At 51.1% G+C, this 22,444-nt stretch overlaps 1 protein-coding gene across 1 annotated transcript; it reads left to right on the top strand.

Annotated features, from left to right (window-relative positions):
- The first annotated feature begins 7,906 nt into the window (after window positions 1-7,906).
- NAGPA (N-acetylglucosamine-1-phosphodiester alpha-N-acetylglucosaminidase) lies at window positions 7,907-16,845 on the top strand. Its single transcript, XM_080679188.1, has 11 exons — window positions 7,907-8,009; window positions 8,116-8,571; window positions 9,456-9,595; window positions 10,722-10,830; window positions 12,070-12,198; window positions 12,696-12,901; window positions 13,003-13,050; window positions 14,045-14,173; window positions 14,352-14,483; window positions 14,590-14,653; window positions 16,057-16,845. The coding sequence occupies exons 1-11, from the start codon at window positions 7,927-7,929 to the stop codon at window positions 16,265-16,267; spliced, it is 1,707 nt and encodes a 568-aa protein (XP_080535314.1). The 5' UTR covers window positions 7,907-7,926; the 3' UTR covers window positions 16,268-16,845.
- The last annotated feature ends 5,599 nt before the right edge of the window (window positions 16,846-22,444 follow it).

Below are 22,444 nucleotides of genomic sequence, written 5' to 3'. Positions count from 1 at the left end.
AATCAAGTGTTTGAGGAAAGACCTTCCAGAGCCTTATTATGGGGCCAGGCCCTGTCTGTGGTGCCGATTTCAGGCTGGCATCAGATGGGTAGAAAAACCAGCTAAAAACCTGGTCCTTGGGCTGGAAGGCTCTGAGTCCATCGTCTTGCTTTGCTTCACAGTGGGAAATCATAGCCCTGGCTGGTGTGGCTCAGCTGGATGAGTGTCCTCCCAGGCACCAGAACGTCACCCGTTCAATTCCCAGTCAGGGCACATGCCTGGGTTGCAGGCTCAATCAATGTTTCTCTCTCACATCGATCTTTCTCTCTCTCTCTCCCTGCCCTCTCTCTAAAATATAAAAAATAGACAAAGTGGTGATCACTGCTGATCATTCTTATGTGACAATTTAGTCATATTTGAGGATCCGAATTAAAATACCCAGAGAGCCAAAACCGGTTTGGCTCAGTGGATAGAGCGTCGGCCTGCGGACTCAAGGGTCCCGGGTTCGATTCCGGTCAAGGGCATGTACCTTGGTTGCGGGCACATCCCCAGTGGGTGGTGTGCAGGTGGCAGCTGATCGATGTTTCTCTCTCATCGATGTTTATAGCTCTCTATCCCTCTCCCTTCCTCTCTGTAAAATATCAATAAAATATATTTAAAAAAAAATAAAAAAATAAAATAAAATACCCAGAGAGGGGCTAGAGTTCTTCTAAATCTTTCCTTTAGGATTTAGTCTCCTCTGTTGACTTCTAATTGCCGCTGGAAGCTTTCCTGAAATTGCTCAGAAGTTGTGCGTCAGGTCCTCCCACATGACCTCGCAAACAAAAGTTCTCCAAGACAGGCACACAGCCAGATTGGGGAGAGGCGTGCCTCCCCACCCCATCCTTCCTGAAGTGGATGGATTAGTCCGGGGCCTGACACCCACTCTTTTTAGATGGCTTAAGTTACCAACCTGGGGGGGGGGGTGCGGGGAGGGGGCAGGGGATGCATTTAGGAGAAACCGGAGCCTACAAGTCACTCTCAAGAGGAGCAACTCCTCAGGCAAAATGGGAAAACTCGTGAGTTAAGACTTCCTCTGTCTACTCACCTCAGTGTGAATCAGTTTGTGGGAACCAGATCTGAGAGAAGAACAAAAGGAAGGAAAATCATAATTAGCGAGAGCCCAGATGAGCTCAAGCATCCACTCTTTCCCGTTTTCTCTCTCAGCGATCGTGCCTCTATGTCCCCCTCACACACTGCTGGTCAGGGGACTGAATCAGGCAATGTTTCACCGGCACCCTCTGCATTTCCCAGGACTTAACTTATTCCCTTTCTTCCATCTGGATTACCCGTTCTGCTCCCAGCCCCCTAACTCAGTTACGATTTTATTTTACCTTTAAAATTCAACTGGAAGGTCACTTGTCCTATGAAATCTCCCATCCTCCCTCCTAACTCCCTGTCTACTTCTTTTATATCCAGCTCTTTTGACATTTTATTCTGGCATTTATTTATGTACGTGCTGATTTGTGGAAGAAAGGGGCCACATGCTAACCTGACAAGCTCAGGGAAGGCCTGCATGGCGGTCTGCAAACTCAGAGACCTAAAGTAACCACAAAGGATGGTCTGAAATTAAACCTTAACTAAAAGCAGTTATGGTGGGTAGTTACGTCCTAGGTCGGTATCTTCACTGACAAGATCAACCTTTACCTTAACTGAGCCTATCTGTCTTTTTGCATCTATAACAACATACCCTTGAAGTGTCTGGGTAACTTGTAACTTCCCTTTTTCTGGAGCCCCTGGGGCACAACCTAATGTGCTGGCGCCAAGACAGATACCACAAATTCCTTCATTATCATGTTAATTGTTCCTGCACCCACCTAAGTATGTGTCTTTCGTTTTATTTTTTATCCAATCCCAGGGGTTTCCCTGCTTTGCTTTCTTCCACCTCTCTAGTCTATCACCAATGGATTTCATGTAACCCACCTACATCCCTTCCTTCGATTGCAATGTATAAATACAGATGTAACCTGCCATTCTCCGGAGCATTATCTCAATTCGTTGAGGTTCTGATTCCCGGCATGTGTTGACAGTTTGGCTCAAATAAACTCACAAAAATTCTTTACAGGTTTCAATGGTTTTTTTTTTTTTTTTTTTTTTTTACGTTAACAGATTCTATCATCAAATTGTAAACTAGGGCATGGACAATATCGTGCTCCTCTTCAGGAGCCCAGCTCCTACTGAACTGCCTGGAACACAGAAGTGTTCAATACATGTTTGTGGAATTAACAGACTCTTTGGATTATGTTCAGGTCTTAGCCAGTGGAAGAAACCTTGGGCTGTGAGCATTACTGAGTCTGATCTGGCCATCTGGCAGGCCCCCAACTCCATGCAGAATGCCAGGGCTCCTAATGTCACCTCCCCCCAAGACATGGAGCATATACAACAAAACCTCCTGCCTCTCAAAACCTCGAAGCTGGTTCTAGGACATTGTAAATGCCCTCGTAGCACTTTATAGAATGGATACAAAATACTACGCAAACATAAGAAAATGATCTTAGTTTATAATTCTTAAAAAGGTTTTATGAAAAGCAACCTTGGTTTTCCAGACTCCAAAACAAACATGCATCCCCACCGAGAAGGAAGCTGCTTCTAGGCGGGAGAGCAGAGGGCTATACGAGCTCATGCTTCAGAACCATCTGCTTCATCTTACAGCTGTGTGACCATGGGCCCGAGCCTGCCCCTCTGTGGCTCCATTTCCTTTTCTGTATAAAGGACAACTTAATAATACCCACCTACTAGGATCCATGAGGCATCCAATAAAATGGTGCAAGTTAAGCCCCCTGCACAGTGCCTGGGGTTTAGATGAGCTCAAGTGGCTGTCAGCTGAGTTTTCTTATAAAGCCAGCATCCATCCACACCACCTCTGGGTTTTCATCAGTCACCAATTAGACCTAGCAAATGATGTCATCCCTATCCATTTGTTCAATAAATATTGACGGAGAGCCTGCTGTGTGCCAAGCTGTGCTCTGGGCATGGGAAATGCAGCTGAGAACACAATGACCCTGTTCCCATCCATTTATTCAAGAAATATCGTGAAGCACCTACTGTGTGCCAGGCACGTGCTAAGTGTTGGGGGGAAAGCAGTGCTCTCTGCCCTCATAGATGTGACAGTCAAGGTGGGAGAGAGACATTAGAAAAGAGTTTCAATCAGGCAGGTGGAGCTTATAGTAGGGAAAGACTGGGTGCACGGCTTAAACATTTTATTCTGTCCCTCAATTCATAATCGCATACCAACGCATAAATGCTGTTCATGTTCTAGGTAAGTGGAATAAACACAGATACTTGCTATATTCTACGCTCAGTCAGAAAGCCTGCTACCTGCATGTAAAAGCTCCACAGCAACAGAGGAGGCCTCTTCAGGAAAGGTGTGCCCAGCCCTGAACTGGGGTAGGAACTCAGAGGCTGGAGCTTGTGGGCAGAGGAGTAGGGAGGAGTCCACAACCCTCAATGCCATCCTGCCAGCCTCAGGATTAACACCCACCCTGCGGTTTGAAATCACTCCCCGTTCCAGCCCCAGCTCCAGGCAACCACTAGTCTGCTTTCTGCCTGCAAATTTGCCTTTTCCAAACATTTAATACAAATAAAACCACTCGACAAAACTTTGAGGGGGAGGGGTGGTTAAAATGTCCTAAAAGTGCACTAAAGGTGATGCTGAGAGATCTCTGTACCTTTCTTATCTTATGGTATGTAAATTATACCTCAATTAAATTGTGTGTTGTTTTTTTAAACTTCCAGTGGCTTTCTATTTTGTTTGGGCTAAAATCCAAACTTATTTGCCTCAAGCCCTGCGAGATCTGGCATTGGCCTGGCCCTCCCACCTCAACCCTCCTCTTGCTCTGCTCTCCTTGCTGCCTGATCCTCCTCCTCCCGCCAAGCTCTGCCCCACCTCCAGGCTCTGCAGTGCCCTTGCCTGCAAGGCTCTGGCCCTCATCTCCCCACAACTATCCCTTCTTTCCTGTCCTTTATGTCTCCATCTAAATGGGCTCACAGAGGCCTTCCCTGCCAGTGACACTGTTCTCTCTCCTTCCTTCTTCCCAGCTCTCACCATGCTTGCATGTTAAGTGTCTATTTCACCATTAAAATCTAAGATCCTGCCTGGCCAGGCATGGCTTAGTGTTTGAGCGTGACCTATGAACCAGGAGGTCATGGTTTGATTCCTGGTCAGGGGACACGCCTGGGTTGTGGGCTCTATCCCCAGGAGGGGTCATGCAGGAGGCAGCCGATCAATAATTCTCTCTCATTATTGATGTTTCTATCTCTCCCTCTCCCTCTCTGAAATCAATAAAAACATTTTTCTTTAAATCTACGATTTAGGAGGGCAGGGCCAGTCTGTCTGTTTCATCAGCATCTAACACATAGGGGAGCTCAATCTGTTGAATCCTCAAATGATGGTGGAACTTGGATGAGGATGCTAAGAAGGGAACAAGGTATTCCAAATGAAGAACAGGTGTGGGCAAAGGAGAATGCCATGAATCAATTAGAACTGTGGATTTGGGCTTGTTAAAAGATAAAAAGAGGCATATTTAAAAATGTAAGGGTTTACTTAAGTGAAAATCGATTCAAATCAGGCAGCACCAACCTAGAAAACTCCTATGGATAAAGTGGGGAAGCAACAAAAGGAAATTGATTGACTATAGCTTAAAGCTTAGCTAACTGTTTATGATTGGCTGTTTATGATAGCATTTCCATTTTGTAACCTTGAGGCATTTGCAGGTTTAAGTTTTTGTTTGCTTACTTTGTGGACAGCCATGGCATTAGAACCCCATCAGTCTAATGGCCTCCTTACTGAGTCATTGTAACAGGCTGCTCAGTTCAAATGGAGAATTTCTGTGGCACTTATGTGCTTAGAACTTGGCAAAGGAGTAACAAACATCAAAGCAGGGAGAAGACAAAAGATCAGAACTCACCGGAGACTGCCTGCCACTTGCCAACTCCTAGTTGACATAGGGAAAAGAGGACTTCAGAGGTACGGAAGCTGGCGCAGGCCTTGGCTTGTCTGCTGATGGTTTTTGGCAGCTTGGACATAAAGAATAGAAAGACCTAATCCTTCCACATCAATATATGTGCGTCAGGGAGGTAATTTAATCCCCGAGAGGAGCAGTCGCTTTGAATGTGGTTAACTGAGGTGAACTAACTTTGGTTCCGCTACGGGCCTCAGAGACGCCCTTGGGGCCCATTTGAGGTCACTGACTGTTAGTTCAGAAATTCAGGTGTTAGCAGGCCTCCGAAGCCTTGCGGGAGAATCCGTCCCGTCCCTCTCTCCTAGTTTCCCGTGGTTGCCAGCAAGCCTTGGCGTTCCTTGGCTTGTAGCTGCCTCACTCCAGCCTCTGCCTCACTCCAGCCTCTTCACATGGCCATCTTCCCTCTGTGTATCGCTAGGTGTGTGTCTTTTCTTATAAGGACACAGGTCAGTCTGTTCTTAGGACCCACCCTACTCCAGTATCACCCTATCTTAACTTACACATCTGCAAGAATCCTGCTTCCAAAGAAGGTCACATTCTATGGTTTGGGGAAGGATGTGAATTTGGAAGGGACACTATCTAACACAGTACACTGACCCTGAGTGGCTCTTAGAGGAGTAGTGGCTCAAACCGTGGACAGCCATGGCATTAGAACCCCATCAGTCTAATGGCCTCCTTACTGAGTCATTGCACTAATTGTACTGACCGTGGACAGAAAGGGCCAGACCTGGCCCTGAGTACCGATGGCACCAAAGGCCAACCAGACTTCTGCTGGCTCCTAGGTGCACTAGCACCAACAGGTGCCACCTAACCCTGGACACTGCCCTGGGCCAGAGGCCTGAAAAGAAGTATCCTCTCTAAAGAATCCTGAAGTACATGCTACAAAATAACAGGCCAGTTTCGTGGGCTTCCAACTTGTGTCGGTGCACAGGGCCTGTGCACAGAGGAGTTCCACCCTAGCTTTCACGCTCTGCTCTCAATATGTTGAAAGTCTTAATATTTTAACAAGGGTCCCTGCAAATTATGCAGCTGACCTGCCTGTCCTCTTCCAAAATGTCAAGCTCAGTTGGTTAGAGCATCATCCCAATATGCCAAGGTTGAGGGTTCAATCCATAGTCAGGGCACACACAAGAAGCAACCAATGAATGCATAAGTAAGTGGAACACAACAAATTGATGTTTCTCTCAGTCTCTCTCTCTAAAATCAATAAAAAAATGTCATAGCCCTGCCAGTGTTGCTCAGTGGTTGAACATCAACCCATGAACCAAGAGGTCCCCAGTACAATTCCCGGTCAGGGCACATGCTCGGGTTGCAGGCTCCATCCCCACTAGGGGGCATGCAGGAGGCAGCCTATCGATGATTCACTCTCATCAATGTTTCTCTCTATCCCTCTCTCTTCCTCTCTCTCTAAAAATCAGTATAATTTTTTTTATTTTTACAAAAACATCATTAAAGACAAAGAAAGGCTGAGGAACTGCTTCAGATTTTGGGAGACCAAAGAGACATGACAATTAAATGCAACTCCTAGATTGGATCCTGGATGTGGGAAAAAGAGCTACAAAGGACTGTTAAAAAATTAAGCTATGTAAATTTGAGGATCTAATCGGTTTTATTAAATGATTCTGAAATCAGGCAGCACCCCATCTAGCAATTAGAAAGAAGATCCAAGGAGATGTACAAAATTAAAGGCTTTTATGGACAGAAGAGGGAGAAGTGTGGATTATTTCAGGCAAGATCACCTCCTTCAAGAGACAAAAGGGGTCTATCAGGCAGATGTCAATATAAGAATGTCCAAACCTGTAGAGAATTTTTATAATAATGTATTTGAGCCAAACAGAGAATATGCCTGTAAGCAAGATCTCAACAGACTGAGGAAAATGCTTCAGAGAATAACAATTTGCAGTTTCTTTTATGCTTTTGAGATTAAGGAGGGATCACAAAGAAGATTAAATGAAGGTGGGAGAAAGCAAGGCACCGATCAATCAAATTATAGGATACTTAAGATTTGTGCTCTCTTGAAGGATGGGGCTGAAAGAAGGAATTTCAAACGTGTGTTAACCACGCACAGAAACAGTGGGCATGGCTTGCTTAAGGCAAAGATAAGCCTTTTACTAGAGGCGTTATATGCCTGGGGCATGACTACCCACCATGACCTGCCCAGTTAAGAATTTGTGATCAGAATCACTTTTTGTCTACACACATTGCCTCTGTAGTGCTGACCAGGAAAATCCAGACTGACAGTTTAAGATTACCTTCCTGAGAGGGGCTGCAATTGCAATTTGGTGATGTGGGACTTAGCACAAGTGACTCTATTTTGGGCCTCTTGTGTCCACTGTGTTAGATAGTGTCCCTTCCAAATTCACATCCTTCCCCAAACCATAGAATGGGACATTATAAGGACAGTTGGCAAAACTCAAATGTGAACTGTGGATTAGTTCATAGAATTCTACCAATATGAAATGTCCTGATTTTATTGGCCTGTGGTTATGTAAGAAAGAAGACAGAGGGGATACATGGTGATGGAAAGTAAATAAATAAAGTTTTAAAATATATCCTTGTTGGTAGAAGATACATAGTGATTTATTGAGGGGAAGGACCATGATGTCTGCAACTAGGCTGTAAATGGTCCAGGAAAAAAAAGCATATGAATAAAGTACAAATACTGAAGCAAAAGAGTCAAACATTAACAATTGGTAAAGATAAGTAAAAGTTATAACGAAGTTCTTTCTATTGACCTTGCAATTTCTGTAGGGTTGAAATTACATCAATATTAAAAGTTCCGCCACCACCCCAACGCAACGTCCCCTACGAAGCACAGTAAATTACCGGACGAGATGCCGCCACACCCCTAGGAAGGAAGGTACCAATTCTGTCAGAGCTGACAGCAGCCTCCAGAGGTCGAGAGTAACGTGGGTTGAGCCCACGTGACCGGAGGCCCGAGTCCAACATGGCGGCCTCCATGGGTCGCTGGCTTCTCTTCCTTATGCTGCTCAGCTTCCTCTGGGACGCGTCCGGCGGCTTGGGTTGGGGGTGAGTACAGCTCCCGGAGGTCGTGGGAGAGACGCGGTGAGCCAGGTTCGGGGGTACCCCCGCCCGGGCCACAACCCTCCAAGCTCACCACCGCCCTGTCCCGCAGGGCCTCCCTGGACGACGACTTGCTGCTGCCCTACACCCGCGTGCGCGCGCGCTCCGCCCGAGACTGCGCGAGGGTGCGTGTCGGCAGCCGCGAGCACGAGAGCTGGCCGCCCTCCCCAGCGACCCCCGGCTCCCGCCGCCCCGCAGTGCGCACCTTCGTTTCGCATTTCCAGGGCCGCGCGGTGCCTGGCCACCTGACGCGGGCCGCCGACCCCCTGCGCACCTTCTCGGTGCTCGAGCCAGGTGGGCCCGGCGGCTGCGCGTCGAGGCGCCGCGCCACCGTGGAAGAGACGGCGCGGCCGGCCGGCTGCAGCGTCGCCCAGAACGGCGGCTTCTTCCGCATGGACACCGGCGAGTGCCTGGGGAACGTGGTGAGCGACGGGCGGCGGGTGAGCAGCGCCGGGGGCCTGCAGAACGCGCAGTTCGGGATCCGCCGCGACGGGACCCTGGTCACCGGGTGAGGAGGCAGGAAACCCTGTGACTGTCGTGGGTAGAGGGCCAGAGATTGGGGTTGTGTCCGTACTGCCAAGTTCAGCTCACCTAATCAAGTTGAGCCTCCGTTTCCTCGTCTGCAGAATGGGTGAGGAATACCCTCCTTGCAGGGTTTAGTTGTCATCCATTATCATTGAGCGCTTGTGTGTATAGGCAATGTGCTTTGTGCTGGGGATATATGAAGCAGTGAAGAGTACACACAGTCTTGGCCTTCACGGACCTCTCCCATTACTAGGAAAATAAAAGCCAGGAAGATCACTAAAATGAATTCAGATTGTGTATGTGCAGTGAAGCAATGAACATGGTGAACCGATTGTAAATAGAGTGTTGATTTTAGGGAGGGAGATCAGGGAAGGCTTGTTTGAGAAGGTGACCTTTGAGTGGAGGCCTGAAGATTAATCACAGGTCAGCCAGGATCAGACCTGGAGGAAGAGCATTGCAGTCAGAAGGAACAGCAAACGCTAAGGCTCAGAGGGGCAGAGGGGTTTGGTGTGTATGCGGGACAGAAGGAAGGAGCAGAGTATCAGAGGATGGCAGGACTGACTTTGAGACTAGACTGGAGGGCCATAGTGGAAGCAAGGAGGTCGGTTAAGAGCTGTAAAGGCATCGGGTGTTAGCTTGGCCAGGACGATGGCCTGGGAAATTGAAGGTTGTTTCTATTCATTGGCGTGTAGCCTGGGCTGTGTTGACTGTTTATAAGGCTACTTTTGGGATTAGGACCAGGCAGGTTCCTGAGGCAGAAGGAGAAATCAAGCAGTCAGGCTGTTGGGGAGGGGGGTGGGAAAGGAGCCCCACTTACCCACAGCTGCCCCTGCTGGTAAGTGAACCTCACACCTTCCCTGTGTCCAGGTACCTGTCTGAAGAGGAGGTGCTGGACACTGAGAATCCATTTGTGCAGCTGCTGAGTGGGGTCGTGTGGCTGATTCGAAATGGAAGCATCTACATCAATGAGAGCCAGGCGACTGAGTGCGATGAGACACAGGAGACAGGTGGGGTGGGGGTGGCAACAGTGCTCCTGAGAACCAGTACCAGAGGGGTCGTGGGGGAAGTCTTTCCATCAGTACTATTCTAGGTACTGGGGGTCAGGGATTAAGACAGATAAGGTGCCTGCTCAATATATGAGAGAGAAAATAGATACATCATTTGCTAAAAAGAAGTGGTAAATGCTAAGAGAAAAATAAAGTTGAGAGAATGGGAATAAGTGGAGGAAAGGGACTACAGGCAAAAAATGGAGAAGTGCTGCTAAAATGTTCGTGGACCAGCAGCATCTGTGTCACCCAGGAGCTTGTTTTATTTTATTTTTTAAATATATCTTTATTGACTTCAAAGAGGAAAGGAGAAGGATAGAGAGATAGAAACATCATGATGAGAATCATTGATCGGCTGCCTCCTGCACGCCCCCTAACGGGGATTGAGCCTGCAACCCAAGCATGTGCCCTGACTGGTTGATGGAACTGTGACCTCCTGGTTCATAGGTCAATGCTCAACCACAGAGCAACACTGGCCGAGCCCAGGAACTTGTTTTAAATGCAGAACTTCAGGCCTCCTTCAAACCTACAGGATCAGAATCTCTGGGGGTGAGGCCCAAGCTTGTGTTTTACCAAGCTCCATGGATGATTTTGATGGACACTCAAGTTTGAAAACCACTGGAGTGTGGAATGCTGGGGCAGGAAAGGGACCCCATGGCCCTAATGTGGAAATGAGCTATTTTAGACTGAGCAGTCACGGATGGCCTCACCGAGGTGGCGTAGATCAAGCTGTGGGAAGAGCTGAGGAGAAGCGCAGTCCAGCAGAGGGAACAAAAAGTGGCTGCAGGGTGATGATAGGGAAGCCCCAGGAGATGTGGTAGGGGAGCAGGCCAGGATGGTCATGCTGGGCCTTGGGAAGGTGTTTGGATATTGCTCTAAGAACAGTGGAAGCCATAAGAGCTTTTCAGCTGGAGGCTGACATGACTTGATGTACACTTAAAAGTCCTTTGGCTCCTATGTGAGACTGACTGGAATGGGACAGGGGGAGGCACGGAAACACTGGATGGCATGGACTGGCAGAAAGTGGCAGACAGAGCCCAGAGGCCTCCCGAAGGGCCAGTGATCAGCCCAGCTGCTTCTCTTTCAGGTTCCTTCAGCAAATTTGTGAATGTGATATCGGCCAGGACGGCTGTGGGCCATGACCGGGAGGGGCAGCTGGTGCTCTTCCATGCAGACGGGCAGACGGAGCAGCGGGGGTGAGTGCCAGGAACCAGAGCCTCAGGGCTGAGTCCACTTTGAGGAACTTGCACCCACCAATGGCTGCCCTCTCACCAGGTGTCACCTGGGGATGTTCACACCCATCTGTCCCCTGCCTTCCTGTGGTCTGTACCACACTTCCAAGAACTCATCATCCTCCACACACTTCCTCTCAGTCTCCACAGTTCACATCTCCCCCCTCCTGAGTCTCAGTTGGGGTGAAAGGAAATGATCACAAAGTTAGCAGGGAGAAGACCCCGATTCCAGTCCAAGCTCAGCTATCTGCCAGCTCTGTGGCCATAGACAAGTCACTCAACCCCTCTGGGCCACAGTTTCGTGCTCTGTAAAAAGAGTGTATTATTGTGCTGTTGCTGTGTAAAAAATGAGCACCTATTTGTTACATCATAGTTCTGTAGGTCACGAGTCCAGAGGGCTCACTGGGCTCTGTGTTCAGGTCATCCCACAGACAAGAGTCAAGCTGTTGGCCAGGCAGGGCACTTATCTGAAGCTTCTGAGAAAGAACCCTCTTCCCAGCTGATTTAAGTTGTTGGCAGAATGCAGTTCCTTGCAGTTGTAGGACTGAGTTCTATGTGTCCTTGTCGGCTGCCAGCTGGGGCCTCGGCTCCTACAGCTGCCCACATTTCGCCTCGTGTGTACCCTCCCCATCTTCAAGCCAGCAGAGATGTGTCAAATCCCTCTTATCCCTTCATGTTTCCAATCTCCCACTTCCTCTTCCACCACTGCTTTTTTTTTTTTAATCCTCACCATTTGATTTTTAGAGAGAGAGGAAGAGGGAGAGAGAAAGAGAAACATCAGTGTGAGAGAGAAACATTGATCTGTTGCCTCCCGCACACACCCAAACCAGGGAGCAAACCTGCAACCTAGGAATGTGCCCTGACTGGGAATCGAACCCACAACCTTTTAGCATTTGGGACAACGCTCCAACCAGCCGAGCCTCCAGCCAGGGGTCTGCTTTTAAGGGCTCTTGTGATTCCATTAGGCCCACCCAGATAATCCAGGACAGGGTTCCCATTTGTTGACAGCTATGCCATGTAGTGTAACTATCTTGGGAGTGATCTCATTATATTCGCAGCTTCTGGGATTAGGATGGGCGTCTTCGGGGGGCCATTTAGAAATTTGCCTGCCACATGGACATGAAACCATCCACCACAGGAAGTAAGAATAATTGAACCGAAATGGTGGTGGGCACTGTCAGCAGTGCTGCTCTTGTGTTGCAGCATTAACCTGTGGGAGATGGCGGAGTTCCTGCTGAAACAGGATGTGGTCAACGCCATCAACCTGGATGGAGGGGGCTCTGCTACCTTCGTGCTCAATGGGACCTTGGCCAGTTACCCGTCAGACCACTGGTAAATACACCGGAGTCCCCCTTCTTAAGGTCTAAGTCCAGGCCTGTCCCTGTCTCATTCAACAAATACTGAGTACCAGCTATGTGCCAGGCCCTAGGGATTCAGCAGTGAGCAGGAGGAGCTGAGATCCCTGCCTCTCACTGCATATAGGAAGTACACATAGTGTACCAATACTACCTAAGCTGGTGAAAGGGGGTTGATTGGTCAGGAAAAACCTCTCTGAGGATAATGAAACATGAGCTGAGATCTAAAGGAAGAGGTGATGGGTAGACGGTGGGGCAGGGGGGAGGCGGGGAGAAGAGCCTTCTGGGTAAGAGAACAGCATGTGCAAAGGCCCTGGGGTGAGAGGGACTGGGGGTTGGGAACCTGTAAAAGTCTCAAGATGGGACAATGGAGAAAGGCAGCACTCGTAGGCTACAGTAGGGGGTCGCGGAGGTGGGGGGTTGGCTGGGGATGGTAAGTACCCCAGCCTCTTCAAACACTGTGTCCCCTTGCAGCCAGGATAACATGTGGCGCTGTCCCCGAAGTGTGTCCACTGTGGTGTGCGTGCACAAGCCCCGCTGCCAGCCGCCTGACTGCAATGGCCACGGGACCTGTGTGGAGGGGCACTGCCAGTGCACGGGGCACTTCTGGCGGGGCGCCGCCTGCGACGAGCTGGACTGTGGCCCCTCCAACTGCAGCCAGCATGGGCTCTGCACAGAGAGTGAGTGGAGGCTCTGGGGAGGCAGCTCACCCGGGCTCCCAGCTCTCCCTACCCAGCTCTGCCTGGGTCCTCACCTGACCTTCTTGGTCTTGTCTTGGCAGCTGGCTGCCGCTGCGAAGCTGGATGGACAGGGTCCAACTGCAGTGAAGGTAAAAGCCACAGGCCAGCCCCGCCCCAGCCCCCAGGCACATGGGGAGAGGGGGAGAGCGGCAACTGCCTTTATTCTCACCTCTCGGTCTGCAGTCACGTGCCTCTTGCTCTCACCTCACATGTAAATCACTGCATTGTTGTCCTGGGGCTGCTGCAACAAATTCTACAAACTGGGCAGCTTAAAACAATGGAAATACATTCTCACACTTCCAGAGGCCAGAACTCCAAAATCAAGGTGTCCTCAGAGGCATGCTCCCTCTGAAAGGTCTAGTGGAGGATCCTACCTCTTCTAGCTCCTGGTGGCTTCCAGCATTCGTTGGCTTGTGGCCTCATCGCTCCAATCTTTGCCTCCATCTTCACATGGCCTCCTTGTGTGTTCAGTCTCCCTCTCTGTTATCTTACCAAGGACCCCTGGTCACTGGATTTAGGGGCCACCCTAAATCTAAAATGATCTCAGGATCCCTAACTTAAGTGTATCTGCAGAGACCCTATTTCCAAATAAGCTCCGTTTACAAGTTCTAGTAATTAGGATGTATCTTTTAGGGGGACACAATTCAACCCACTACAACTATCTACAGCTTAAACCCTTCGGTGGTTTTCTCTCACACTTAGTGAAAAACCCGAACTGCTCAGTGTGACCTGCCAGGCCCTGGCTGCGCCAGCCCCTCCCTGCTCACTGTGCTCTCTGCTCCTCTCTAAGTCTCAGCCTAATGTCTTGTCCCCAGGGACCTCCCACCACCACCCCCTCAGTGGTTTGCTGCTGCCAAGAGGTCACAGCCCTGCAGTCCTTGTCCTCACTTGTACTTTGACATTTGCTCTCTAGCTTGCTGGCCACCTGCCCTCCTAGACTCAGAGCTCCATGAGGGCACAGTTTCAGGGAGAATATGTGAGCCTAAAGGCCACTTGGTGTGACTGAGATCCATTTGCCACCTGTTGGCCCATCTGGGAGGGACAGGGCCAGCTTTTGCAAAGACCTCCCTTTCCCCATCCCAGCTTGCAGCAGTGGCTCCTTCGGGGAGGACTGTGCCAAGAAGTGTCAGTGCCAGAATGGAGCTGCCTGTGACCCAGTTCGGGGGACCTGCATCTGTCCCCCTGGCTTCACTGGAGACAGCTGTGTTCAGGGTAAGCTAGATGGGCCCCTGAGTCAGCTAGGAGGAAGCACCACCCTGGGAATGTGCGTGTAGCGGCTACACCTCTCCTTTAGCCGGGCTCTGTGCACACCTTGGGCCTATCCTGTCGGTTCAGAGAGAGGCCCTGCCACTGGCACCTCCACTTCCATCTTCCTGCCACCTCACTGCAGAGTGTCCCCTCGGCTGGCATGGGCCAGGCTGCCAGAGGCCTTGTGAGTGTGAGCATCAGTGTCCCTGCGACCCCCAGACCGGCAACTGCAACCTCACCCAGGCTCCCAACCTGAGCAGCATTCTCTCCCAAGGTACGGTCCCTCCTGATCCCTCCTCCCCCCCGACCCCCACCCCAGGGGCAGGAAAGGGCGGGCCCAGACCCTCCCAGACCTGCAGCCTCACCCTGGTGTCTTACAGTGAAGCAGTGTCTCCAGCCATCCCAGGTCAGCCTGCAGACAAGAGAATTCTCCCTCCTCACTGGGTAGGTGCTTTGCTGGGACCTAGGGCAGGGGTGGGAGGAGACCCCTCTTTCTACCTCCGAGGGACTGGGCAAGGCCAGCAGGTGGCAGCGGGGCACTCAAGTGATAGTCCTCCAATGGGAGCACAGGGAGAGTCACAGCGGATGCTCAAAGGGATCTCGTGAGAGGGACCCTGGTCAGCACCCCAGTGGGAATGGAGGGGGCCAGGCGTGAGCTTACTGTCCTTGGTCGTGACACGACTTGTTCTCAGCTCCTGGTCCAGAAGCACCAGGCCCCACAGAACTTGAATTATTCCTCAGGCACCTGTGTGTGCTCAGGCCTGTGTTGAGGCTTTGCTTTCAAGCCTGACATCAGGGAAGAGGGTGTATCCACCCCCAGAGTTTCTGCCTCAGTCCGTCTGGGGAGGAGTCCGAGCATCTGCATTCCAGGTGATGCCAATCCCGTGGTTCTCACCTCCCATGGCCCCAGCCTGGGTGCTGGCCTGACCCACCCCACTCAGCCCCCTCCGGTGTGGAAACCAGGTGTGGGTACCAAGGAAAAGCTCCCCAGCCTCGTTCCAGAGGCAGCGCTGGGAGCTCATCAGTAATGCGAATGCTACGTCCTTCCGGGATCCTGACCCAGCGTGTCTGGGTGTGGTGAGGCCTGGAGAAAACGAAAAATGTGCTTTCAAAATGCACCAGAGCAGGGACAGGAGCTCCAGCCCCTGGCCTGAAGCTCAGGCTCCTGAGGGGTGAGACTGAGGGCCCTTCCCTGCCCACACCTAGAACCCATTGGGGAGCCCTGGAGGCCGATGGGCATGGCTGCAGGTCCTGCACCCAGCAATCTACCAGTGTTCGCTTTCTCCTTGAGAGCTGCAGCTGAAGATTCATAGGAAGAAAAAAAGATCGTTGAAATACTCCGCCCTGTGCCCGCCCGCCCTGCCCTGGAGGAAGGGGTTCTCCCTGCTCCGTCTGCTCTGTGGACCTGGAGCAGAGTCCAGCCTCTGGTCAGCAGGCATCCCATGGAGCACAGGATGCAGACTGATGCCTCCCAGGCTGGATCAGGTCATTTGAGTTGGCCTTTACAGTTCAACATTTTAAAAAGATTTATTAACATCTGAAAATCAGTAACATTCATGTAAAACCCCGTTTGTTAATGGTTTCTTTTGAAAAATCAGTTTGTGTCAGCCCCAGCTGCATCCCGCATAGCATCTATCCACACTGCTCCCTAAACGTGTGTCTGGATGGGCCTCAGCCCCACAGGCCCGTTTGCTCCTTGACAGTCCCTGTATGGTCCCTGGAGGCCCGACCCTATGCCCCTGTTGTGGGTCGAAGAGCAAAGTAGGAGGGAGGAGCATCCCTCCAACACTCTCACAGCCTTGAGTCTGCCCTGCACGCCCCACTCAGGATTTCTCTCCTATCCCCAGGACCGCCTGGCTGGCCCTCACCCTGGCCCTGGTTTTCCTTCTGCTGTTCAGCATAGTGGCGAACGTGTCCTTGCTCCTCGGTTCAAGGGCAGAGCGGAGCCGGCACCTGGATGGGTCCTATGTCTACCACCCGCTGCAGGAGATGAACGGGGAGCTCTCGGCTGCCGAGAAGGAACAGCCGGGTGATACCTGCAACCCCTTCAAGGACTGAAAGCCCCAGCTGCCCACCATGGCCTGTATGGAGGCTCATTTCAACGCTGTCTGGCTTCTGCAGGGGATTGTCCAAGGCCACTGACGCGGTGGCCTGAGCCCCAGGGCCAAGCCAAGCTTCTGATAGCGGGTATGCCTTAGCCCCTCACCTGGCCCGCGGCCCTCTCGCCTGGATGTCTGCCATGGCAGGAGCAACCTGTGCAATACAGTGTTCCCGAGAGACTGCCTCCTTCCCCGCCTGCCTGTGTCTGCTGCCATGAGGCCCATCCCCCAGGGCCTCCGCCAAAGAGCTTCCATCCTCCTGGGGCCGGCCACCAGTGAATGGAACTCACAGAGACCAAGTGGGGGGTGCCAGCCCCCTTTCACTTGGGTGGATTAAAGAGACAACGGCCATGTCACGCGACCCTTTTCTATAGACCTCATCACCGCATTTGCCAACTAGAATTCAGTTTCCTATCACGGGAAACTCCTTAGAAGGGACAGAGGATGAAATCATGTTTACAGGCTTTCGATTTTGTCGTCCTACCACCCAGAGAGTTTTTATACCTCTTGAATAAATTTATATAATTGAAGGAGCGCTTCCAGGGGTCCTCAAACTTTTTAAACAGGGGGCCGGTTCACTGTCCCTCAGACCGTTGGAGGGCCGGACTATAGTTTTTAAAAAAAAACTATGAACAAATTCCTATGCACACTGGGGGCCCGGGACGAGTCGGCTGCTAAGCAGGACAGGCAGCGGCACCCGGCGGGCCGGATAAATGTCCTCGGCGGGCCGCAGTTTGAGGACGCCTAGTAGGCAGTGGCTGAATTCTGAATCATGGACTTCAGAGTGCTCCTGAGTTTTAATAGGCAGGGCTGCTTTACCGAGTCAGGAGCCCTGAGCAGGCAGCCCCCAGCACCTCCAGCTCCCTGATGTATCTTGTTTATTTCATGTGCACCTGAGTCACCAAGAGGCCTTATTAAAATGCAGATTCTGGCCCTGGGGCTGAGAGTCTCCATCTAACAAGCTCCCAGGTGGTGCCGAGGCTGCCCCTGACCACACTTTGAACGGAAAAGGTTTAGTGCACATTGTATTTTAATAGAATTTAAATTAATTACCAGTGTTTAAAAATCAGAGAGAGGAGTAGTGGCCAGGCTGATGCCCTCACAGGGCAATAGCTGGCCAGAGCTGAGAATGTACAGCCCCACCTGGACCTCCACTCATCGTAGCCCCAGCAGCCAGCTCCCCTCACCTGTGACCTCCAGCCTTGTGAGTATCAGATTTGTAAGTTGTGGCCATGAAGGGTCTTCAGGAAGCCTGGCAGGCCCCCCCCACCTCCCCCCCCCCCATCCCATGAAGATGTGCTTAGCAATTGTTCTGGGAGGGGAGATGGAGGGGCCACAGCTTTCAGGAAGTCTTCAGGTAAACCCATGCATGCGATGGACTGCATGTTTGTGTCGTCGTCCCCCAATTTCTATGTTGAAGCCTTAACCCCAGTGTGGTGGCATTAGGAGGTGGGGCCTTTGGTGTAGGTGGGCTTGTGAGGGTGGTGCCCTCCTGATGGTGAAACGGGAAAGTTGAACTGGAACTTGTGGTGTTCCTCTGGGCAGGATGGTTCCCAGATTCTTGTCTGGTGGAGCCGAAGAATGAAACCACGGACAAAAGGTGGTATAGTAAAAGGTGGAAATTTATTGAGAAACAAGCACAGACTCCCACGTGGGGAGGGGAAAAGGGTCCCACAAAGTCCCTTTTTTCCATGGTTTATAAAGGCTGCAGTTTTTTGTGCCTTAATATCCCCTCTGATTAGGTCACTGTAGCAACCTCAGAGCTCAAACCTCACGTGAGGTACCTGAGGTTCCCTCCTCCCTTATTCTCCTATTCCCTTTGGGCTTTCCTCTTCCCTCTCTGAATGAGGGGCTTCCTTCCCTTTATTCTGTAAATGTGTACCCTCTGCAGCTCTCAGCTCCCTTATTCTATGGAAATGTACCTTCTACTATTCCCAGCTCCCTTATTCTATGGAAATGTTCCCTTTGCAGCTCTGAGACCCTGTGCTTTTTCCATGGACCCCTTAATTCCTAAAATTTTCTAAACCTGCCTATTTCACCCCTAAAAACTCCTTTTACTGGGAGTGGCACCCATGACAAGAGGAAGAGACCAGAGAGCACCCTCCCCACCTGCTCACACGAAGTGAGATGACAGCATCTACAAGCCAGCCTGCCAGGAACCAAATGTGCCAGCATCTTGATCCTGGACTGCCAGCCTCCAGAACTGTGAGAAATAAGTGTCTGTGGTTTGTAAGTCACCCAGTCTGTGGTATTTATCATAGCAGCCCTAAGACATGGCACTAACTGTAGTAGTTACCTAGTGCAGCCTAACCAGTCCAAAACTTGGTGGCTTACAACAACAACCAGTTACTGCTTATCGTGAAAAACAATTATTTCTCACGATCCTGGGTCAACTGGGTGCTTCTGTTGATCTGGGCCAGGGACAGTGATTTCCCCAGGACTCACCTGTGAAAGCAGGGGCTGGGCTGGGCTGGGAGGCCGGAGCTGAGGGAGTCGTGTTCCAGGTGGTGTCTCGCCCTCCAGGAGGTTGGCCTAAGCTTGGGAATGTGGAAGGAGACAGGGGTTGCAGAAGAGAAGCATGCGAGGCCTTTTGAAACCTCGGCTCAGAAGTGGTGTAGCCTCGTTTCCACCACATTCTATCAGATAAAGTCCCCAGGCCTGGATTTCCAGGGAAAGGAGACAGACTCCACCTCTTAATGAGAGGAGCTGCTAAACGGGAAGGGAGCCCATCACTGCGATCGAGTTACTATAAAGCGGGTCTGTTTCACTTTCGAAAGGAATTCAGAATGGCTGGTGTGGCTCAGTGGTTGAGCGGTTGAGCGTCCACCATGAACCCAGTTGATTCCTGGTCAGGGCACATGCCCGGGTTGCAGGCTCAATCCCCAGTAGGGGGAGTGCAGCCTATCAATGATTATCTCTCATCATTGATGTTTCTCTCTCCCTTTCCCTCTCTTTTCCTTTCTGAAATCAATAAAAACATTAAAAAAAAAAATAGAGAACTGTCATAGGCCAGTTCTCAGCCTCTGAGTCCCTGGAAGGATGTATGTGGGTCAGTGGGTCTGTCTGGCCCCTAAAGATGGGGATAGATAAGTGGGGAGCCACTGTGCCAGCCTGGGACGTTCCCTACAGGGTGCTGCGTTCCGGTCCTCTGGCCAGAGCCATTGACCTTTGGCATGTTGGTTAGGGACCTGGTGAACCCACAGCCCACAGCTCTCCAAGCCACTGGAGGCGCCACCTCCTCACAGCCCCTCACCTGGTCTGTGCCCCAGGTTGGAGGGAAGAAAGGGAAGGCAGCAGGGCGTTCTCAGCATGTCCAGGAACTTAGGGACAGCCACTTGTTCAAGGAACCAGGTGATGCTGCAAGTTTTAATTCCTCCTGGGAATGTAAGCAAAAATGCATTCCTCTAGGGCAGTGGTCGGCAAACTCATTAGTCAACAGAGCCAAATATCAACAGTACAATGATTGAAATTTCTTTTGAGCGGAAAACCGACTTCTTCGCATGGCCACGAAGTTTCAATCGCACTGTACGTGTGCACCTGCACATGGTATTTTGTGGAAGAGCCACACTCAAGGGGCCAAAGAGCTGCATGTGGCTCGCGAGCCGCAGTTTGTCGAGCACTGTTCTAAGGAGCTTGTGTTTCAACACCTGGAAGGTTCATTTTGTATTTTGCTTTCTTTACCCAGCAGCCCTGGGCTGCTTTGATGTTAAAGAGTAGGACACAGTGGCAAGAACTCAAGCCTGTTCCCAGGCACCTTAGGATCATTTCGGCATATTCCTCAGGCACAGTTCCCAAGCCTGGCTGCCGTCACAATGTATCCCCAGGAATGTTCTAGGATTGCAGACTTCTGGACCCTACCCCAGACCCCCTGAGACAGAATGTCAGGAGCAGAGGGCTCTGGGAATCTACAGGGAGCACCCCCAAGGCTCTGAGGCAACGGGCTGTGCAAGGCCTTGTCCTCTAAGCGCCAGCCTCTGCAGGGAGCTTCTCTGTCCATCCTTGGCTGAGTTGGAAATGACAGTTCTGTGCACAGGCTTGCTGGACTTCAGGCTCGAGGCAGAACCCAAAGAGGGCTTGTCGTGGCGTGCCAGAGGGGTCCCTGGTTCATTACCTGGGACATTCCTTCCCTGTGGCCCCAAGGATTTTTTTATTTTATTTTTTTTAGTGTGTGATGGGGGTATGTATTATCTTTGCCCAACATTCAGCCCCTCTTTTAATATCTGCCCTGTCTAAGGCTGGGTCCTCCCAGGAGCAGAACCTGAGACAAGGATGTGAGGGCAAGTAGAGTATTTGGGAGGTGACCCCAAGAATCCCTGGATGAGGGGAGAAGGGAAGGCAGCCTGTACGTGGTACGTTAATGAACAACTCCCTACCTTGGACAGCCAGGCTCATGGCTGGGGCCTCTAGGAAAGGGGGAACTGGTGTGTTTATAAGCCAATACTCATTTATCATGGGTTGAGGGCTGCTCCTGGGGATTAATTGGCAGTTCCTGCCTGCTCTACGAGGGCCACAAGCCTTTGTCAAGTTGCTTTGGGCCACTACCTCTTCCCCATTCTCCATCCTTGTTGTTTGGCTGGCACCCCCCCCCCCCGCACCCCGCAAGTCCAGGTGGCATCAGCGAATGGTTCAGAGACAGGCCTATGTCCCAGTTGGCCAGTCAGAGCTCACCCTGGAACTTCTGCAGGGACCTGGGGGGAAAAATCTTCACTGGGATTATCCAGCTTCCAGGATATGGGCCACGTGGAGGAGAGCGAAGCCAACATGGAGAATCGAACCAAGAGAGAAGGGGGATATTTGAGCCCCTAGATCCAGCTATACCTGAAGCCAGTGTCATTCTTGGAGTTCTCAATTATGTGGACCAATAAATCCCCATTTTTGCCTGAGGCAGATTGTGTTAGATTTTGGGGTCTCTGGCAACCCAAAGAGTCTGACAATCATAATGTGCCATTCCAGGAGAGGCACGTTTTGGGCTGGGGCATTTGTAGAATTTACATGGGACATGGAGCAAGAGGCAGAAAAATGTCTGAGATTCCAATACCAACCTTTAGTGGTGCAGGGACACGTGTGACATAAACATACAAAGAGCTAAAGTCATGAAGCTTCAGGATTGTGAGCTGGGGATTAACATGGTCTAGTTAGGGCAGTGCAAGGCTCCTCCCCACCTCATGGTAGTGATGGTCAGACTTGGAATGCTGGGAGTCCTGTGTGGGCAGTTACCAAGGTGACACATAGCTCAGCTGCTGGGATTCTCTTTATAAAACTTTAGCATCAGGAAAGACTCCAGAAAAAAGCTTCAATTCCAGAACCAAAGGGTGGGCAATGGAAACAGAATTCAAGTGCAATGCCACAGCTTTGAACAGATTCTCAAAGGGGTCTGTCTCAGAAAAATCTGAGCTCCAGAGAACTCAAGTCAGAGATTTCAAATTGTGCTTTCTGGGGACCCCCATTCCTCAGAAATGCCTTGTGTGTGAGGAGGCACTGAAGGGAGGGGAGGGAAAGGGGCTGGGAGAACTCTGCAAGCCACAGCTGCCTCTGCCGTCCCTGAGGGCCACCCAGCACCTTTCCTTCTGGATCTTCCCAGCTCCTTCCAGGCCCTGCCCAATCTCCCACACCAGTGCCCTGAGACCCCTCCACAGAGCCCCCAGAGGTCTGTCCTCAGAGGAAGAATTGGTCTGGGCCACAGGGAGCCCTGGCATGCTCTGTTCTCTCCACACCCAAATCCCAGGGGACTTCTGGGAGGCGATCCTGTGGAGACAGAGGTCAGCAGGGACTGGCTCACCTGCTCCAGGGAGTTCTGTCTTTCTTAACACTGGCCACACCCCTGAGTCAGCTGGCTATTCCTTTGAGAGTCCTCACACACAGTTCCAGCGAAACCCATGGAAAGGCCACGGAATGAGTGCACTGCACCAGGGCAGGCAAGGGCAGTTCCTCTCCCTCAGTTAGATGTGTTGGGCAGAGCTGGGTAACAAGCTGGTGGAGACAGGTGGCCCTCATGCTGTCACACAAAGGAACCCCACCTCCTCTGCTCCCCAAGTGACAGTCCTTGGCTTCCTGCTTTAAAGCAAGGAGCCTTTTCAGAATCCCATGGTGTGGCCGCCAGCACCCTGCTGATTCCAAGCGAGCTCCTGGGAAGGAC

The sequence above is a fragment of the Plecotus auritus genome, assembly GCF_963455305.1.
Source record: "Plecotus auritus genome assembly, chromosome: 7".
NCBI lineage: Eukaryota > Metazoa > Chordata > Mammalia > Chiroptera > Vespertilionidae > Plecotus > Plecotus auritus.
The sequence above is the reverse complement of the archived record's forward strand: the minus strand, read 5'-3'. Positions and strand labels throughout refer to the sequence as shown.

Excerpts from the sequence above, each read along its gene's own strand:
- NAGPA (XM_080679188.1), top strand. The coding sequence starts at position 7,927 with ATGGCGGCCTCCATGGGTCGCTGGCTTCTCTTCCTTATGCTGCTCAGC. Across the intron at positions 14,484-14,589 it reads GAGCAGCATTCTCTCCCAAG|TGAAGCAGTGTCTCCAGCCA; the intron begins GTACGGTCCCTC and ends GGTGTCTTACAG. Across the intron at positions 14,654-16,056 it reads GAATTCTCCCTCCTCACTGG|GACCGCCTGGCTGGCCCTCA; the intron begins GTAGGTGCTTTG and ends TCCTATCCCCAG.